Genomic DNA, 20384 nt, shown 5'->3' on the forward strand with positions numbered 1-20384 from the left:
CTATTATAGGCAGACAGATAAATCCTCCGAACAGTTCATACATTAGTCTCTATCCACCATGTCTTTTAACATTCTGATGACTTTAATTATTTGCCTAGTTTGTACCCTCAAATATTTGGTGAAAAGTACCCTTATTTAATGCTTGGAGTGGTTGAAGGCCATCAGGTTAAACCAACAGAAGACAGTGTCTAAATTTGGAAATTGCAAAAATAAATAAGAGTAGTATTCAATGATCTCACAACAGTTAATTAGTGGGGTAGAACGAGGTATTCGAGGAAGTGTTTGGTGCCTCTGGACATGAAGCATTTGTTTTTTCCAATGGCAGAATATACTATACCTTACCTACAACTGAATTCATCAAGGATGTACAGCAGCCATTCGTGCTTTAGGACAAACTAGGGCACAAGTAGTTGCATTTAAACATATATTTCTCAAGGCTAACAATATTGTAACAGTTAACTCTGGTATATTAAATGCATGTTATTCTAATAACATATAGCAGGTAGTTGGCAAACTGAGAACTAGCACTATTAAACAGATTATTCCTCTGTCTGATAATCTGATGAATGAAGGTATTTGATGATTGTTGGCATTCACAGAAGCGATAGTTCACTAATTATAATGTCAATTAAGCGTTTCAATTCTCATAAAAAAACTTTTGTGTGGTATAATTTCCTCCATGGTCTTCACCCCACCCCCCATAAATTGTGAATAAAAAAATAGTATAATATGAGATTTGCCTTAACTGATGTTAATTTCTTTCTAAGCATAGATCAAACCACTTTTTGTACCTGTTAGATTCAGCCTAGCATCAGCTGTATACAATGCTAAAAGTATTTTTTTTATATATACAGTATTTGATTTTAACTTTACTGTATTTAAAATTGCCAGATCTTAATTTTATGAAAGTTTGTGGGTTAACATAAGCTAGAGTACCTTTCTATCAGAATAAAGATGTTTTGCATTTGTTATTAATATTCATAGAGAGTTTCAAGAATTGAAAAATACTGTTTTTAATTAATTGGTAACATCTGATAAATTCTGATGAATTCTTAAGGACTTCATTTTATACAATTCATGCTGTTTTACAGTTGAACAGACTAATTATGTCATTGATATACAGTGTTCATGTAAGTCCATTTCATAAACAATTAGAATTAAAAAAAACTGTTTAAGTCTTCATGCACAATAAGTTTGCATTTGTAATCAAATATATTTTGAGTTGCATTCTTTATTTTGCAAAATAGCTATTTCTTTCTTTCTTTCTTTCTTTCTTTCTTTCTTTCTTTCTTTCTTTCTTTCTTGTTAAGTTAAAACACTGTTGGATATCTCAGGCCATGCTGCCTTCAGAGATTGATGTTAGCTGTTAAAGAATGCAGATTAGCTGATCTTTTAGCTGTTCTTTTTAATCAATGCTTGCTTGCTTGCCTTCCTTGTCTAGCATTTGTGGACCTTTTCAGATTCATTGTTTATGCCTTGAAAAAGTTCTCAGAAAATTCTTTTAGTTTTAAATGTTGCATACTATAATAGTATAGTCAAAGATACTACTGTAATCATGGAGAGAAATGTTTGAAGGCATAATTTTATTGTGGGTATCTTATAGAGTCTTAAATTCAGCTATTAATGGGAAGATTTTTCAAAGTTGACTAGGATTTGATGGCAGAATCATGTGGACTTGGGCTCATGTTCTCTTTCTAGCATGGTGAAGTAGTTAGGCAGTAAGCAAATCATATTACAGGATTGCCTGACCCCGTTTTGTAGGTAAATCTGTATTCTGACTAACTCAATTAGAAATGATTATAATATAGTTAACCAGATGTTTGATAATACTAAGCTGTACATAATGAAGTTTAGGATTTGTTGTATAAAATAAAGATTTAATACAACCAAACATGCCAAAGTACATTTCTTTCATACTGAGTGTTGATTAAAAGAAAAATTAGAAATAATTTTAATACATTTAAAAATAAACTTAATAATGTTAAGCTCTTCATAATGAAATTTTCTATTTATTTTATAAAAATTTTTTTAACCATCTAAACAAGCCAATGGCATTTGTTTATTAAGAAACTGAATCAGGTACTCATTAAAATATAATACAATTTTAGTTAGTTAGAAAATGGTAAATTAATAACTATAATAAGTTAAGTTTTAAACCTTTGTAAATCTAATTGAATTTTTATTAATAAAAAGTTTTAAACCTTTGTAAATCTAATTGTATTTGATAATAAACTGTTTATTAAAATTTTCAGTGATGTGTGTATATCCTGAGAGAAATGAATTAACTATCTTGTAGCAGATGCTAGTGAATTATATACAGTAATACTCCTTTAGGAATATAATTACATTTTCCAAGTGTAGAACATACATTTTCAATGGTGAACAATAAAGGCTATCAATCCTTCAATGCAAATGTATTGTTATTGTATTTATTATACACATTTATTTTTATAAAACATATTTTATTTGTTCAAGACTTCCCAAGCACATAAATCTTGAAAATTTCCTAGAGGGGCGTTTACTGAGTAGCCGAAACTAAAGACCACAGAGATCAAAAATCCAATAAATTCACAATAAGCATATAAAAATTGCAAACTAAGAAATACCCCACTCCCAAGCACATTCAAATGAACCAAGAGGAACTGTGGGTTGCCCCCAACTTTATAGGGCTAAGGAAAGTCCCTTGCGTCCCCTGCCTTTTGTGGAACCACCCACAAAACACAAGGCACATAACAGAAGCATAAGAAATGAAGCAAATAATAAAAAAAAAGTAACATTAACCCTAATCAAAGATCAACAATGTACAAAAAGGACATAAAACAAGATTTTGAACCTTAGCCAGGGGAGGAATCCTGGCTGAAATGCAACCCGTTGTGCTTAATTTTAACTGCAAAACGGTTGGATAACATTTTTTGAGTTTATACTACCAAACCTGTCAAGAAGGACTGGTAAGCCTACTATAATATTTTTACCTTTTCCTCTAAGGTAATAGTTAAACTTATCAGAACACTGCAGCAACATTCATTGGCAATTGGTTAGCTAATTCTGTTACAAAATAATATAGGAACACTGTATTTTGGTGGATTTCCACCATATATGAAGCCATCACACTTCCTCTTACATTCTATTATTTGTAAGTCACATAACATGTCTTAATTTTGTTTTGCATTACATGCAATGGTCAACTAAATGAGTAAGCAAATGTTATTGATTTTGTTGTGTCACATGGTACTCTTTTTAAAACATTTCATATTTTTTTACATTAGTTGTTTAACCTCCTTGGTGCTAACCCTGAAATTCTATGTAAATATGATTGAGCCCCTGTCAGATGTGGGGTGAGATGACCCCGGCACTTAAAAGTTTCTCGCTACAGCAATTTTAAGTCCGTTACAAAGTGATCCAAAGTCTCGTTTATACCTCGTGTCTTCTCATTAAACTTGTATCTCGCGAATAACGTATTCGATGAAGGCATGACAAACGGCAGCGGTAGCGTGTCTATAAACTTAACTTAAACTTACGGTTGACACTGTGCTTTGTTTCCGCAGTTGCTGCACTTCTGAATAAACTTGTATGCGTTTTTCTTCAGCGCTCTTCCTTGTTTTCTATGTACTGCGTTCACAGTCAGTTCACGTGATTATGTGGGAGGCGTGATGATGTGACACGCAACTCCGCCCCCCACGGCCATCGAGCTGAAGTCCATTACAGTATATGGAGAAAAATTCCAGTTATGACCATTACGCGTAGAATTTTGAAATGAAATCTGCCCAACTTTTGTAAGTAAGCTGTAAGGAATGAGCCTGCCAAATTTCAGCCTTCTACCTACACGGGAAGTTGGAGAATTAGTGATGAGTCAGTGAGTGAGTGAGTGAGTCAGTAAGGGCTTTGCCTTTTATTAGTATAGATAAGAAGGCTACATCATAATGTTTTTTCTGTTTTTCAAAATAAGTAATGATAAATAATACAAAAACTAATCATTTAAGGCGGCACACTGGCAGAAAGGTAAGCAGCTTCACAAAGCTAATATCTTGGGTTTTGAATCTTGGTCAGTGATGGAGATTCACTTTGTGTCAGTGTGCAATTTACATATTGGCCCTGTGAAAGTTAAAATCTCCTCCTACATCCTTAAAGACGTACATGTTACACTAGGTTAATTTACCATTGTAAATCGGTCCCATGAAAGTGTGTGTGTACCCTGCAATGCCTGGCACCCCATTCAGGGTGCTTTCAGTCTTCTGGCCAATGCTGCAGACATGGATTTTAGCATCTGGTATCCATAAGTTAGATTAGATGGGTTTGAGAATGTTATGTTATAGAACTGCAAAGTGATTAGGTCTGCTTGCTGACTGTGTGTAGCTTTAACTCCAGAGAGCATGTCTTTAAATGATCATTTTTCATATCAGCCTGTGCCCAAACCTTCATTAGTTGCAATTTCCATCTGTCTAGGTGAACAGCAATAGAAAGCTCATCTTTGTTAATCAATTCATTTATTCTCTCTATTTTGAATGTTATAAAATAGATTATGTTGGGTTTGGCTATAAATATGTTTTTAAATTCAATATAATTTCCTTAGTTAATATACACGAATGATCTCTGTGACTTCTTGAAAATATTTCTTTATGTACTGTACTTATGCTGCTTACATTTTTTAATTTATTCCTTTAGGCATGCAAACTGAATGTAGTTAATTCCCAGTAACATATATTACCATAGTCCTTTAATCAAAGTTAAACTGAAAACAGGAAAATGCTAGTAATATTTAAACATTAACCAACAGGCTTTAACTGCTTCAGCAGAATCCTAATTCTAAAAACTCTATTGATTATGGATTGTTTAATTGTTAATACAGGAAAAAATAAGGAACAGAAAAGGGAAACTGCAGAAAATGGGAAGCTATTTGACAGTGAATCACGAAGTGCACTTAATGGTCTTTTCACCAGTCCTAGTTTGGAGGTTTGTATCTTTATTAATAATGTATATCAAATTAGAATTATTTTTGAGACATTACAGTTTAGTTTTCTATTAGAAATTATTTCGTAAATAAAAATAAGTAAATTTATCATGAATGTTGGTTTTACAGTGGCCCTGTTTCTGTTTGGTATACAAAGTCTGTTTTAAGTAACATATTTACTTATTAGTGGCTTTTGGAAATGCATATGTTTAAGCACAGTGTGTCCCATTTTTTGCATTGTATTTCTTTTTTTTGCTCTGTTTTCTACATGAGTCAGTGTGCTGTTGTCCTGTCTTCATGGCATAGTATACATTTTATGATCTGTGAAATCAGCATAAATACAAAAACATTTTTTAATGAATTTACTTAACATAAACTCCTTAAAAGGAGGAAACCACAGTGGCACAAGGTTATTGCTACTTCCTCATAGACTGGCACCCCTTCCATGTTTGGTTCCTGCTTGCACCCAGTTCTGCTAGGCTAGATCCTTGCTTACTTCTTAATCTTGACAATGGACAAAAAATAGTTTAGAGGAAGAGTGGATGGATGAAATAAAAGAGAAGCACAAAGCTTCTGATAATGTCACGTTTGTTTTTGACTGAAGATATTTTTTGCTTTTTCCTCAAGTTTGATGATAGTGTTCGTCAAAAAAAGGTGATGGAACATGCAAACCTTTTACCAAATGTTGGTCCTCCAGCTTTTCTTGCATTCAAACAGGAATCTAAAAAGCCACCTCCAGATTTTGATGTGGTAAATATATATTTTTAATTTTGCATAATATGTTCTTTATTTGTTATATATCTTTCACTATCTTAATCTCAAATCTACAGAATAATTTACATGAAGCAACAAATGTGTGTGGGTATTAACATTAATTCTATTACTTTTCTGTTAATATTACCAATTGTTTGCTTTTGTTTTAATCTCTTTGACAGTTTGTTTTAATGTTCAGTGTCTTACATGTATGCTTAAAATAGCAATGTGATGCTACTATACAAGCTTTAAAGCATTATTCCAAAATAATTTAATAGCAAAATTGTTTTGTTAAAAGAAACTAACTTTAATTTAATTTATACATGCACAGAAGATAGTGAGCAAAAAAAACCCCCATCAAATTAAAGATAATATTGCGGCAAGCACCTTGAACGTGCCACAGTTTGTCCTTCACAGACTGCCAGTCCTCTTTGAAAGCGCATCTTCAAAACATCAGTCATGCACTTTGCCTTCTGCAGTTTTTCTAGCTTGTTTCTGACTGAACAGAGCAGTGCTATGGGCTTTTTTTATGTAACACTGTTGCAACTACTTTTAAAAATTAATTATACATATAACCTACACGTGCATCTACATGTTTAGACGAATAATACAGATTGGGGGACATCTGTCTTGGACATTATCAAAGAAAAAGTACAGTAGTTTGGAAATTATCATTTTAAAACTACCCATGATGGAAAAAATGCTAATCATTGTGTAATAAAATTCAAAGATTAAATCCTACTGATTATCTCATCCATTCCATCACGCATAAGGAAATCCATTCTTGATAATGACTCTTGTTATAAGGTAGTGTTAGTAAAACTCTAAATTTAGGAATAACAGTTAAAAACTAAGAGGCTTTATTATGTTTAAAATGTATTAACCTTGTGATGGATAAAAATGGTTTCAGGAAATGGATGGATGAAAAAATGGATCTTAAATTAAAATAATTGTGTGAATTCACTCAAAATAAAAGTATATTTATTTTCCTTTGTACAGTTTATATGTTATTATAATATAAACTAGAACAATGGGAAAAATATGGCAGCAGACTTATAAAATGCTAAATTCTTTGTATATTACTCAGCATAGATGAATTGCTAAACAGGATTTAGTTTTTTTATGTGATAGTGGACATCCTAAAGTAAAATTCTCAAATCTGCTTAATTCAATACAGAGTCATGGAGTGCTCACCATAATCTTAAATTCCTCCCTTTAACCACATACCCGAGTTTTCCTTTGTCATAATACAGTAATTGTTTGGGCTCGTTAAACATAACTTTTATCAGCTGTGACATCAACAAGTACTAGATTACATAATCGCATTTTTGTATAATCCAGTCCTCCATTTATTTTTCAAAATGCTTTGTCCAATCACCTCATTACAGGACACATTCATGAATGCAATTAAAATATTCCCATTTACAGTTGTTAATATTTTTTGAGATGTGGAAATGATACAGGAAAAAAATTACACACTCAACAAAGACAGTGACCAGAGCTGGGAAACAAATATAGTCTCCTGGACATATGTGGAAGAAGAGATAGCCACTGTGCCAACATGCTTAGGCAATACATACTCTAAAACTGGAAGATTTTGGAGTTAGCCTTAATTAAACCAAAATAATCCTGGTACCATATAACTAACAAATAATAAATAAATCTAGAAAAGTATATCAAAATAGGCAAAATCAATGTGCCTTTTTAGAACTGTGGTATATTTTTTGATTGAATATTTATTACTTTTATTACTTTTACGTAACACTTTTCATGCATCTATTAAAAGTCAATTACAAATTACATCCGAGTAGTCCCACTGTTTATAATGCAAAAAAATGTAAGCAAGTTAAACGTTTTTATATCATACCATTTAATCTTTTCAATCTTTTTTAAAAGCAAAACAATTCTCATTTCAAGTTTTTTCTTTTTCTTCTGGTTTTTGCATATACATTCATTGTAATGGATATTAAGCACTGTAGGGCCTGTGGCACTTCTATGTCTTACCAGTGTTGCATGATGAGTGCTGAACCACCACCTAGTTTACAAGAGAGACACTCTTAACATCTGCAGACAGTAAAAACTTGTGTACAACAGGAAATCTTGAAGATACCCATTCTAAGGATTGGTTTAGCATGGGCTTTAAAAATTTAAAAACAAACTATAGTGCTGTCCTTTTCTAGATTATCCTACTATTTAAATATATAACCCTATGCCTACTCTGTGTAGTCACTAAACAAACCTTTTTAACTCATTTTATTTAAAAGTGCCCTTTTTTAATAAAAACACTAGAAATATATAATAATAAAAGGACACATTTAAAAAAAGACTGGCTAAAATAATTTATAATGAATTTAAAAGTAACATAACATGGGTAATATTAAGGGCAATTCAAGAACTTGCAAGAAGTAGTAAATATGAAGTACAGTATACTATGAAAACCAACTGCACTCTGTTCATCATTGAGTGCTGCTGCTATTCTATGCCGGTCGGGCGCTATAAAGCGCTTGTTTACACTGGCGTAGTCGGCAGGATCCCGCCCGTCCATTTGGGTGGAACCTTTTTACTCTTGCTGACCCGCATTTCTCGGCTCAGCGGCGTTTTCGGGCAGGACTAAGCGCATTGCAAATTCCAACCGCCGAGGAGCTGCTTTGAAAGAAAAAGCCGGGCGGACACAGAGGCCAACTGGCAGATGCCGCCACGCTGTCCGCCGCGCACGGGTTGCAACTTTGTTTTTCTGATCCTACCTCCTGGACGCCGAGGGGCGGCACCGGTCCTGTGTCTAAAACCAGCGGCTTTCCCAGCGCGCCTGCAAGTGGGGCAATAAACATGTCAATCACCCGAGGAGGATCGGCAGGCGGGGATGACACTTCCTCTCCTCCAGACTTATGTGGGGATCCTTGCTTTGTGGAAACCGGCTGCCAAACAACCCGCCCGACCGCTAGCGCCAGTCTTGCGGCAGTCCAAAGGGACGCAGGCGGTGCGGGTCCCTCCTTTTCTCATAGGGGACTCAGACCGCCATGTTCCGCATGCAGAGGGGCCGTACTGGAGGAGTCGGCGGTGTTATGACTGTGGCGCTGTGGCCATGTCTGGCGGGCTTGTCCCGAGGGACATCGGGCAACGCCCCAGACCTGTTTATTCTGTTTTACAGGTGCAGCCGCGGAACCAGGAATGCCGACTCCCCATCCTGGAGAAGAACGGCCCTCGCGGGCAGGCCGATGAGCCCCACAAGCCTCATCTGAGGGAGGGGCCATGTGACGGACAGCCGGGTCCCATGCCCGGCCGGGCGCTCTGATGCATACGCCCCGGGGAGCCATCATGGACTTTGCAATACCTCCCGGGCGCTTGGGGCAGTCTCCTGGCACTGGATTCCTCCTCAATCTCCCCGTGGCTCCATGGGACATGGAGTCCACCACAGCAGCCCGGTTTGCTGCAGAGTTCCAGCCACCACACTGGATGCAATTACGACGAGCTGGTCAGGCACCTGGATCACTTCCGGGTGGGGCATAAAAGGGCCTGCCTCCCAGCAATCGAGGCCAGAATCGGGAGGAAGAGGACGAGGTTGCCTGGGAGGAGTGGTGGAACACAGCTGAAGAAAAATAAATATTTGTGAGTGTGAACACGTGCCTCTGCCTATTCTATGCCGGTCGGGCTATAAAGAGAACTTCTAGCTTGGGACCTAACTAAAATTAAATTTAGTTAAATCAACCTTCAATTTCAATTCGGCTTCAGATATTTTCAAGTAACCTGATTGGATCATTTTGTTTAAATGTGGTTATTGTTTAACCTAAAATAATATATGCTAAATCTGTGAGACTATTTTATACATTATGAACTTAATGAATCATACTCTCAGCCGCATTTGCCTTTCTTATATAATTAAATTTGCAGGACAGGCTTAGGTTGTAAACCAGCTTGGTTACATCTCTAAAGCATGTAGCAAACTATAGTAATTTTCATTATTCCAGTGCTGCACATCTCTTTATCAGCATTGAAAATGTGTTTCTCAGTGATGAGGTGTGACGCTCTCTGTCAACTTGTATCTGGCACATTTTAAACGTCTTGCTGCTGCCACATTTTCAATTTTCAGATATTACTGCTGAAATGACAAAAAATAAATCTAAATTTTGTCTCTAGGATTTCATATACAGAATAGATAATGATTTGCAAATGTAAGTAACCAATCAACTGCAATTCAAGTACAGTAATGGCAAAAATAGGTCAAAAATTATAATTTAATGTTTCATATTTAACACAGATAACTTGAAGGAAATTACACATTCTTTAATGTGTTCTAAATTTTTGTCCTAGACACTCTGTTATTTTCAGTCCTCACTTATCTATTTTTACTATCCACATTATTGTGTCTGCCAGAATTATTTCAAGCCTTCTGAAGAGAATGAGGAAGAGTTTGAAGAACCTGATGACACTGCCTGTGAGTTCTCCGATCCCGACATGATACCATTAGACAGAAAGGAGGAAATGGTATCACATCCATGTCCTGAAGAGGTAAGCATTCCTCAGAGTACGGGCCATATTTTTAAATAAAATAAACATGCTCACTAGAATTTGTTTTGTACCACATGGCACATTAATAGGCCTAGTCAGATTAAGTCAGAATTATATAACAAACTAGCCAAAATACGAGGAAAGTGCTAATCAGAATACTGTTGAGTAAAGTGGCAAACAAAAATGAGTTGGGTTCACGAAAATTGTGTAATTTAAAAGAAGTTATTACACTTTTCAAATGCTGTATAGGAATCCACTTAACTCTGTGTCTCACATACAGTGGCATCTGTAATAGAAAATCCCATCATATAATGTCAACAGTAGCTTTATATTTTGTGTAATTGTATTTCAAGACAGTGACACTTAAAATACAGCAATTGGCATAAAGACATGCCTCTGTAAAAGGCATCACGCTACAAATAGCATACAAAAAGAGCCATTCTTTCCATCTCACTGCTGAGTGTCTGTCATGCCTCTTTCTCCGTTTGGTCAGACAGCAGCCATTGTCTTTTGACAGCTTTCAGACAAAGGATTGCTCTCAATTTTCTTTGTGAAAAAATTAGGAGACATTTCATTTTGAATACACAAAAGGAAAATAATATAAAATTTGCAGCACAGAACAATTACACCTTACATAGAATATTTGTTATTAGTGTAAAAGAGGACATTTATTTCTTTGTTTCTTTTTTTGCAAATTTCAGAACTTTGGATTGCATTTGTATTTGTCACAGAATAGGCCAGACTAGTAAATAAAATGATTTATACAAAATTTTTTATTCCTCACATTGATAACATTGACATAAACAGGAGCTTTCCAAAAACATACAGTAGCTATTGAAAAGCCATTTCAAGGTGTATCTGAACCTTTTGTTATTTTGCAATGTAAACTTCATTGCATTGATTGGTATTCAAACCTGAAAATTGTTTCATGGGTAGGGGACTATCCTGTATGTTGTGCTGATATTTTAGACAACTTATCCAAGAAATCTTATTTTCATATTTACTACCATTTAATGATGTACAGTTCTGTTGCTGTGCATATTTACATAAGATATTGCAAATCACAAAACCCTGCATTATTTTCAGAAACAGAGTCATTAGCTTTGTTAAATATATAGTAGTTCTAATTTCAAATGTAGTTTATAGGCTATTTTGTTCAGACTTGCCAACTGCGTTGAGCAGTCCAACCAAGAGAAAAACAAAGTTCTTCTCTGCTAAAAATTTTTTTGTTTTTGTTTTTGTGTCACCGCTATGCTTTCCCATAAGATGTGCCTGTATTTTAATAATTTTACTTCACAAAATCTATCAAATTTCAAATTAATATTATTAAAGTAAAAAAGTTATACATGGGTCCTTCTTTCCTATATGTTGTTTCAAAAGCCCCATCTTTGCTTGAAATTAACATACATTTTGATAAATGATCCCAGGCATGTCAGAAGTTGCAAACTAAGACACAATATATGCACCTTTCACCTAACACACAACACTCACAAACATACACTAGAAACATTTGTCATCGGGCAACTTCCTGGTAATATACAGTACACTGCATATTCTTAACACAGTTTCAGTTTTCGCACATTTAAAATATTTTCTGATCTAATTAAGTCTGGCCCCACCTTGACCATTCTGATTCCAAAATAAATTTATGAATGTAACTGAATGGAGCCATAAAGTCATTTTACCTCAACTTTGAGTTGAGTTGAGTTCAGCTCTGAGGGCCTTGTGATGGTATGATGATTAAAAGAGAGTTTCCCAAGCACCTATTTAGGCCCCTGACACAAATGCATTTACATTTAAAAGATACAATATGCCGGAATGAGGTGCAGACAAGGCCTATCATTCATTCTTTACTCATCAAAGAAAGGATTACTTCTAGTTAACAGAAGAGTCATAATTGTTATTATTTGTAAATTCTGACAAGCATAGATTTTTTTCCACCTAGTGGAAATTTTTAATCATCGTAAATATTTAATCTGTTCATTGCCATCTTGAATTTTAGTTTTTATCACATGCACTACTGTTTTGGGCACTTTTTTTTGCATGGCCGAGCCGTACTGTTGTCTGTGTCTTTTGCCAGCCACACGACTTCTGGTTCACATGACTTAATATGATATTGCTCCACACCTATATAAGGTGGATTCACGCTAATGTACCCATGTTTCTGGACATTTTAATCAATCTTTGTGGTGCATTTAGCTATTCAAAAACATTTTAGGGTGTTAAGACAATGAGCGTGTTTCTTGATTCTGTTTTTTTAGTTTGTGTATTGGGCTTTAGTATTTTAATTTAATGATTTTTCTGGCATTGAGTTGGCCTGTTTAATCATCAGATACCAGCCTAATTAAGCAACTGCACTGTGAAGTGGAAAGAAACTTATTTAGACAAGATCCTATTTCATACATCGAATAAGCCATGAGTCTAAAACTCAAAATATGCGAGGTATTCTAGAGTCTAAAGATGGAGTTGTACATGATAAACTGGTCCATGACCTCACCTAAAATTGGGATTCAATTGTATTTCACAAGGTAGGATTTTGCTTAAACCTTCAAGTTTATAGTTAGTACGAAGAGCAAGTCATTAAATGTTTCTGTAAATAACTAGAAGATTCCCAAGAGTGAAACATAGCTCATTGCATTAGATACATACAGGGTGGTCCAGATCTGATTATGCAGTTATGAAAAGGTAATCACATCGCACCCGCTGTTCGACTGACAACCGTCTCCCCGCCATTTTGGAATGCAGGGCAGGTGCTGCCATCTATCGGCAACAAAAATAATTTTTTGTGAATTCTCTATGTAATAAATTTAAGTTATAGTGTAATGAAAATTGCATAATTAGATCTGGACCACCCTATAGATGACTGAATAATGTAACTTTGTCATAAAAGTGAATTAGAAATTTTGATAGAGTATGAAATATGAAAGCAGTCTCCAGTGTGTAATATCCAAGGAGTGACCAACTTTTTCTTCATTTGACTTCTCATTATGCTCTCAGATATACTGCTTTGTATAGTGGTTTGTTTTCATGTATATGTATTTTGCAGTGAAAACAAATACTTCTAAATATTTGTGAAAACTTTACCTTTAAAAGTTTCCTTTAGTTAGGCCATAATTTCTTTGAAGAACTGATTTTAAAATTAAATACATTTTTTTCATGTTGCTTTTGTGGTTAAAAAAAATCAAGCACCTTTGGTCTTTCATTATAGCTCATTCCCCTCACTCCTGAAGTTAGTCTTGTAGCTCTTCAAAGAATTTCATATAGCAAAGTCATGGCCTCTTTCTGACATGGCAACCAAAATTTCATATAGTATTCCATTAGGTGCATCACAACTTTTGTTTGCAGTATAAAAGTATGCCCAATCAGGACCAAAGGTGCAAGTATTTTGTTGATGGTACAGGGCAGAGATAGGACCATACAAGGCCTTGGTAATGTGTATACTCTGTACATTAGGGTGCATCTCAAACCCCATACCCAGGCACTAAACAATTTCTGGGTTCAAAACACTTATTTACCAGAAATACCTCTTCACAAGTTTCGTCTTCACAATACAATACCATGCAATACAATACTTTGCTTTGTCTACCTCTCAGTCTCTCTCTCTCTCTCTCTCTACATCCACCACCTTATGAGATGAGCTTTGTCTTTCTCCACTCGTTCCTCCAATTCACTATATCAGATGGAATGTCAGCCTATCCATGCCATGGCATTTTAATAACTGACACACTGCCCAGAGTGTTATGAGTATCTGGGGCACCTTAAGAAAGATACACACATAGGCACTGTCAATGAATAAGAGGAAGTGAAGGATATGGCAGAGGTAACAACACCTCAGGATCCCTACAGGACAAATGATCCCACAGGGAAATATTCGGGACCATGTCATCCCTCAGACAATGCAGGTAGCTGCAGAAAGGTCATGGAAATCTGGCCTTTAAAGGCTCATAGAAAGGTAAGAGGTTCATTGACCCCACTAGAAATCAAGAATATTTGTCCCAGGTGCCCCTAACTCGAAGTTAAAAAATTGCCCTATAGTATATGAAGCTGCTCCACAGCCAAGGCTTAAGGGAATTTAGTGTCATGAGGAGAGCTGGTTCAATGTACTTGACTGACAGTATTAAGTTTAGCCAAAGTCTGAAAAGTAAGTAAGTAGGGGCTAGAATAGGAGCTTGTGGTATAGTATTGTAGTGGGTATCTGGACAAACAAAAGCAAAATATGGACAGTGGCTGACATCAGTGTAGATAGAATAACAAGGGTGTAAGATTGTTTTTTATATATTCATTTGTACTTTATTTTCTCACATGATCATTCTTCCCTAACTGAGTGCTTTATTTTCTTTAATAAACATGCCCTCTTTGCAATACATAGGCAACATTCAGTGTTATTCTGGGTTTAGACAACAGCTCAAAATGACTCCCTACTGTCCACAATAACTTAAATATAACTTATGGTGAACTGGTGCACCACAAAGTGTGGTATAGTACATTGTAACTTGACATTTAGCATTTAGTCTTACAAAGTTAACTGTCCAATTCTTAGAAATACTGAGTGTAATTCTTAGAAATAATGAGTGTATTTGGATTGATACGCTGTGGTGGGCTGGCGCCCTGCCTGGGGTTTGTTTCCTGCCTTGCACCCTTTGTTGGCTGGGATTGGCTCCAGCCAAACCCGTGACCCTGTGGTAAGGATAATGAATGGATGGATACGCCTTACTTGTTTGTCCGATGGTGTATCTCTTGAAACTTTAAATTTTTAAGTTCATTCATTCTACCTTGAAACTGTACATCTCAAATAAGCATGGATCAGAAATATTGTTCCATTTGTTTTACCAACATATTCACAGTGATTGAAAGTTATTTTGAAAGGATCTGTTTTAATGGAATTTCTTCCACAGGAAATGAGTTTGAAGCGTAGTGATTGTACATCTGTGAAAATGTGGGTGAACAAAGAAATATTTATTTCAGTATAAATGTTGCTTTCTCTTAGAAGCTAGAAAATGTGTATTGGCCTATACATTTGAAAGAAGCAGCCAGAGTCCTCTGAGTATTTTAGGATGGAATTCCAACATCTATTTTTTGAAGAATTTATATCACAGTAATGTACAGTCTAGGATGAATTAAAGGAAAGACTTCGCTATACAAAGTTCTGCCAATATGGGTCCCCAAACTAGGTGATTAATTTTTCCATAACTGGTACTATAACCAAAATTCTGCTTTTGTTGGTGACTTTGGAGAGGAGTTTATACACTCTCTTTGTGTCTGTGTTGGATTTACTGTCTTATAACAAAGTCTTATAACATGTATGTTAGCTAAAAGTACAATTATAAAAATTATTCATATGTGACTATTTGTGAATGAGCATGCTTGCAATGGACTCGCTTTGTATCCAAATCTGAAGGAATATGTTATGACTCCTGCAACCATGCAGTGGATTAAGCTGGTTCAATATTGGATGAAAGGATAGATGAAATACATTTTAAATTATCATATTATAATATCATAATATTATTATTATATAAATGTAAAACATTAAAAGGCACTCTGAGGTAACCAAGTCCCAACACCAAACCAAGAGAATAATCAAAAGACCAGAGCAGAAAATGGTCGTAACACCAATAATTCTAAAATAAACAATAATACTCATAAAAGACTCTAAGACCTTCAGTGCACCACTGCTTGAGATCCTCTCTTCCTGAACTTAAATAGCCAGAGGGCCGTTTCAAGAGTAGTGATCAGGGTAATCCCAAATTTTGGGGTACCACCCAAACTCACAGAGCATAAGTACATTTTAAAGAGACAGTACACAATTACAGAAAAAATAAAACCAACAAAAATAACAGTGAATAATGAGACAGTATTTAACAATTATAGTAAAACAACAAATAAATAAAAGCCAAGGAAAAAAACTCAAACTGAATCTACATTTCTATTCCATGCATACATTTTGGTGAAAAATAAAGAAATATTGAAATTTTGGGGTTTAAACCTTTTTATTTAGAAAAGTAAGGACTAGCTAGATAATACAAGGATTTTATGTGAAAAGTGTGACATGTTAAGAATTGAACGTGGATTTTACATACAATACTTTAAGCAGAACCTTATACTATGATGAGAAATCACATACAGTATAGAGAAAACTGATTTGTTTATTGCAGGATAGTGGGGGAGCAATAAAAGTAAAAATTAATAACAACATTAATTTACTCAAGGAGAAAACATTTTTATGACTTACCCCTTTACTAAATCCTTTATTTAATGAACCCTTTAAAAACTTGGTAATCTTGCTGTACAGGTACATCACAACTCTGAAATGGAAAAAGCAGAAATAAGGCATGCACTTTGTGTATCTTACACCAGTTTCTCATTGTATAATGTGAGTGCTATTCCAAAAAATCTCTTGAAGCTGATTCGGGCAGTTCTTTTTCTTTGCATTAATATATTCTTTGTTCATGACTGTTTAGAAATATCTATTCAATTTCCTTCACAGTACAAATAAAATATATTTAAATATATACCACACTTATCTATTATGACATCTCCATATGATTCAAAGGCCTATTAACTTGACAATAGAAATGACTTTGGAACAGTATTACAATAGTATTTTTAAACATGCCAGTTGTTAAAAGCAGTTTTGCCGTATTTTTATTATCTGGTTAGGAATGATGTACCAAATAGTTTGATTTAATAAATAAAACATACACACTACTAAACTTTTTACACTTTCATTCAATTTAGCTCTTCAGTAGTGAATCATACCAAAGATTGTGTGAGTATGTTCTGGAGGAAGAAGATGAAGTGTTAATACCTGAATCTGCACAGAGGACATTTGATGTTTCTCCTCATGTATCATCTCAAGAACCCACCAACGATAAATCTTCCATGGAAAGACCAAATCAAAAGTGAGAGTTCTGTAAAGTCTTGAATCCATGTTATTAATTTCAGTTACTGTTATTCACTGCCTTCAGAACTGAATCTCTAATTTCACTAATATATTCGTTGTTAAAAGACAACTATATAGTAAATTAGTTTTATTAAACAGAGTAAATCTACTGGCAATTTTACAAAGTATGTTTTAACAGTAGGTGGTGTGTGATCATTGCTGTAATGTCATTTGGAGAAACAGCATTCCTGTATATTAGAGAACATTGTTGTACAATCATGCTATTAATTAATTTCTACAACCTACATAACTCAAGCTTTGAACCCTTGCACACTAACTATACTTTCAGCATCATTATCTTGAAAACCTGTCCAGCACAAATCTTTCCTTCATTTGTTGACAGTTTTTGATCAAAGTAACAATATTCTGCAGTCTTGCCTTTGGTCTTGCTTGCTTTCAGCCTAGGAGTTTTCAGACAACAAACAACAAGAGATGATTCAATCCAGCTCATATGGATTGGTTAGTTACCAATTAATAATTTATTGTTGTACGTTAAACATGTTCCTAATGATGACAGCATATCCTTTTAGTTTGCACTGGTGATTTCAAGTGTGTGCTTGATTATTTATGCCTTTAGGCTATCTTCCACATTTTGGGACATAAGAGTCTTCATTCTGAATATCTGCCACATATTTTTTATTTTTTTTTTGCTGTATAGGCTGACTTGAACTGTTCTTCCCACATGTATTTCTTCGATACTGCTGTAAGCATTATTATAGTTAATGTGTTTTGCCAAGGCTCATGACTGATACTGACAAGACAAATTACATATAAACTCATTTTTTATTTCAAAGTGGTGAATTCATTGAGTGTCTTAAAGTGGCATCTATATATTGAAAGAACATTTAGAGGATTCTTCATGTGTCAAAGAAGTAGCAAGGAACGATAAAACGCCCTCTTACAAATAAGACTAGTTATAGCACCTAATGTGGTGAATACCTACTATGGAAAGCTGTCAGGGCTACACTTTGAAATACAAGTAGTTCTCTTAGATTTGTTAAATTATTACTTTAATAATAGAATGAGAACATCAGACCTAACTGAAAAATTGGCTCAATCAATAAGCAATGTGGAAGCATATAATAATGGCAACAGAAATAATGGCTTTCATCACTGTAATATCCACTACTAGATCCTGAAGTTGCTGCCACTGTAGTAACATTGCTCAAGACTTGAACAGAGCTTTATTCTTAGTCTATGCATTATTTTTAAAGTTTGCTATTAATTGGTATTTTTGTTTAGGAGACAGTTGGTCTCAATATTTAATTCCATCACATTTAAGAATAAAGATGGGGATAAATCTCCATTTGGTGAGATCCCATCTCTCATCTTCCAACATTTTAGGCGATTAACAGGTAGGAATTTTCCGGTGATTTTTAGTTAATTTCTTTTATCGTGTAGTCAACAAATCCCTTCCTCTCTTTTACTGTATCTCATATGTTTGCTGTCTGTAGGAAACTTGAGAGGTGAAGTAGAAACAAGCAGCATCACTTGGTCAGCCAACTGAAAGAAGCACAACTTGAAGCTGTAATTGTAGCTAGTGTCGGAGATAGAGAAATGGCATAACCTCCTTGGTGATTCTAGTACAAAAGGAACTATATTTTATCCATTTTATTGTCTTACCTTTCCTCAGTGAATGGGCTCCACCTTCCATATTTTGCAGTGGTATGCACGCAGCACATGTAGTTGCTAGGAATATCACTGTTGATTTTCCAACACCTAATATGACAGGTCTTAAAATGCAGTCCCCGTGGAATGATCCCTATGAACAGTTTCCCATTTACATAGACCACTGCACTTCAAGTTTATTTAACAGAGTGGTTGTTGCACTGCTCTCATTCAAACAGGCTAAGCATGTATTTCCAACCTTTTTGCTGCATATTTACCCATTTGTCACACCTCACATAGCGAACCTGTCCCTTAGTCAGTCACTGTGCCACAATGGCATTTGACTCATGGTGGTGTAACCCAGGATTGAAAGTGATCTGCAGAATAAGCAGACAAAAAAGAACATGCATACACCAATGCAGCTACTAGTCTGTTTTGTTCAACAACTTCACAGCCAGACAATGAAACAAACCAAAAGAAACAACAGAAGGCAATAAAAAGGGCTTGACTGAATAAACAAACAACATTTTAGCCACCTCACCATACAAGTGACTACAGAAAATTCAATGCGAGACAGAGTCTCAGGCGATTACTACATACAAATTAACCAGGAGATATAACATGAGACAGAGACATAGTAAGGGACGGACCAGGGTTGTAGCAAAATGAGAGCTCAGAAACTGGAACAGCACCTATCACTTGGCCTATTTGTGTTTTAAACTAACTCTACTTTTTGTTGTAGAGTTTATTCACTGAGGGATATGCCACAAATGGGCATGTGACATGTCTCAGCACTTCATATAAATAAATGAATGATATAAAAATAATTTTGAAACAGTAGTAAATAAATTCTACAAGGTAGAAAAATATTAATTGACCAAAAACAATGAAAATTAACTTTATTGTTACATCATACCTAGGTGACTTTTATTCATAGATTTCCTACTAAATCTATGGTATCAGGTTTCTAAAAAAACGTTGTCTCCATTTTGAAACATGCAAGGCTACACCTACTGTCTGCTGTCCCAAAACAAAACCAAATATTTGAAAAAAGTCTGTCCTATTGTTTTCAAATGAAACAATAAGTACAGTACTGTGTTTGCAGACCAGTTTTATTATATCTTGTGATGTCTCAAAAGAGCTAAAATGCCCAAGGCATAGCATGCCTACAGTACATGATAAGGACTTAATCAATACACAATGGTTATGAATACCAAAATTGGAAAACAAAAATAAAGAAAGCATGACAAAAAATGAAGGAGCCAAAATTAAAATTCACCCAAATCCTCAAAGATCCTGCCTCCTCCTTACTGCCTAGCTTCAGCTACCCTTCTACATTTAGTTGTCAGGCAAACAATGGCACTTATTGAGGCAGTTACTGCTGTCACACACGTGTGCATGGGAAGCAGCTGAAGGGCTTAGGAAATATTGTTTATACATCTGCCCAGGGGGGGGCGGGGTGCACTGACGCTCTTTCTGAGTTCTCTGCAGGTCTTACCGGGAAATCCCACCAGGAGCCGCCATTTCCAGGAAGGACACATCACTTCCGGTTCCGGCCCCAAGAATGAGGTCACTTCCGGTTCCGGCCCCAAGGATGATGTCACTTCCAGTTCCGGCCCAGAGGAC

At 35.3% G+C, this 20384-nt stretch overlaps 1 protein-coding gene across 3 annotated transcripts in view; it reads left to right on the forward strand.

Annotated features, from left to right (window-relative positions):
- The window catches only part of LOC120523702 (glutamate-rich protein 6-like), a 168580-nt gene that overhangs the window by 58945 nt on the left and 89251 nt on the right, over positions 1-20384 (forward strand). For all 3 annotated transcript variants that reach the window (XM_039745265.1, XM_039745266.1, XM_039745267.1), the window contains exons 3-6: positions 4847-4950; positions 5576-5698; positions 10073-10207; positions 16946-17109. In XM_039745265.1, coding sequence (XP_039601199.1) covers positions 4847-4950; positions 5576-5698; positions 10073-10207; positions 16946-17109 — 526 coding nt within the window. The remainder of the gene's footprint in view (positions 1-4846; positions 4951-5575; positions 5699-10072; positions 10208-16945; positions 17110-20384) is intronic.

Source organism: Polypterus senegalus, chromosome 2 (assembly GCF_016835505.1).
Source record: "Polypterus senegalus isolate Bchr_013 chromosome 2, ASM1683550v1, whole genome shotgun sequence".
NCBI classification, from domain to species: domain Eukaryota; kingdom Metazoa; phylum Chordata; class Cladistia; order Polypteriformes; family Polypteridae; genus Polypterus; species Polypterus senegalus.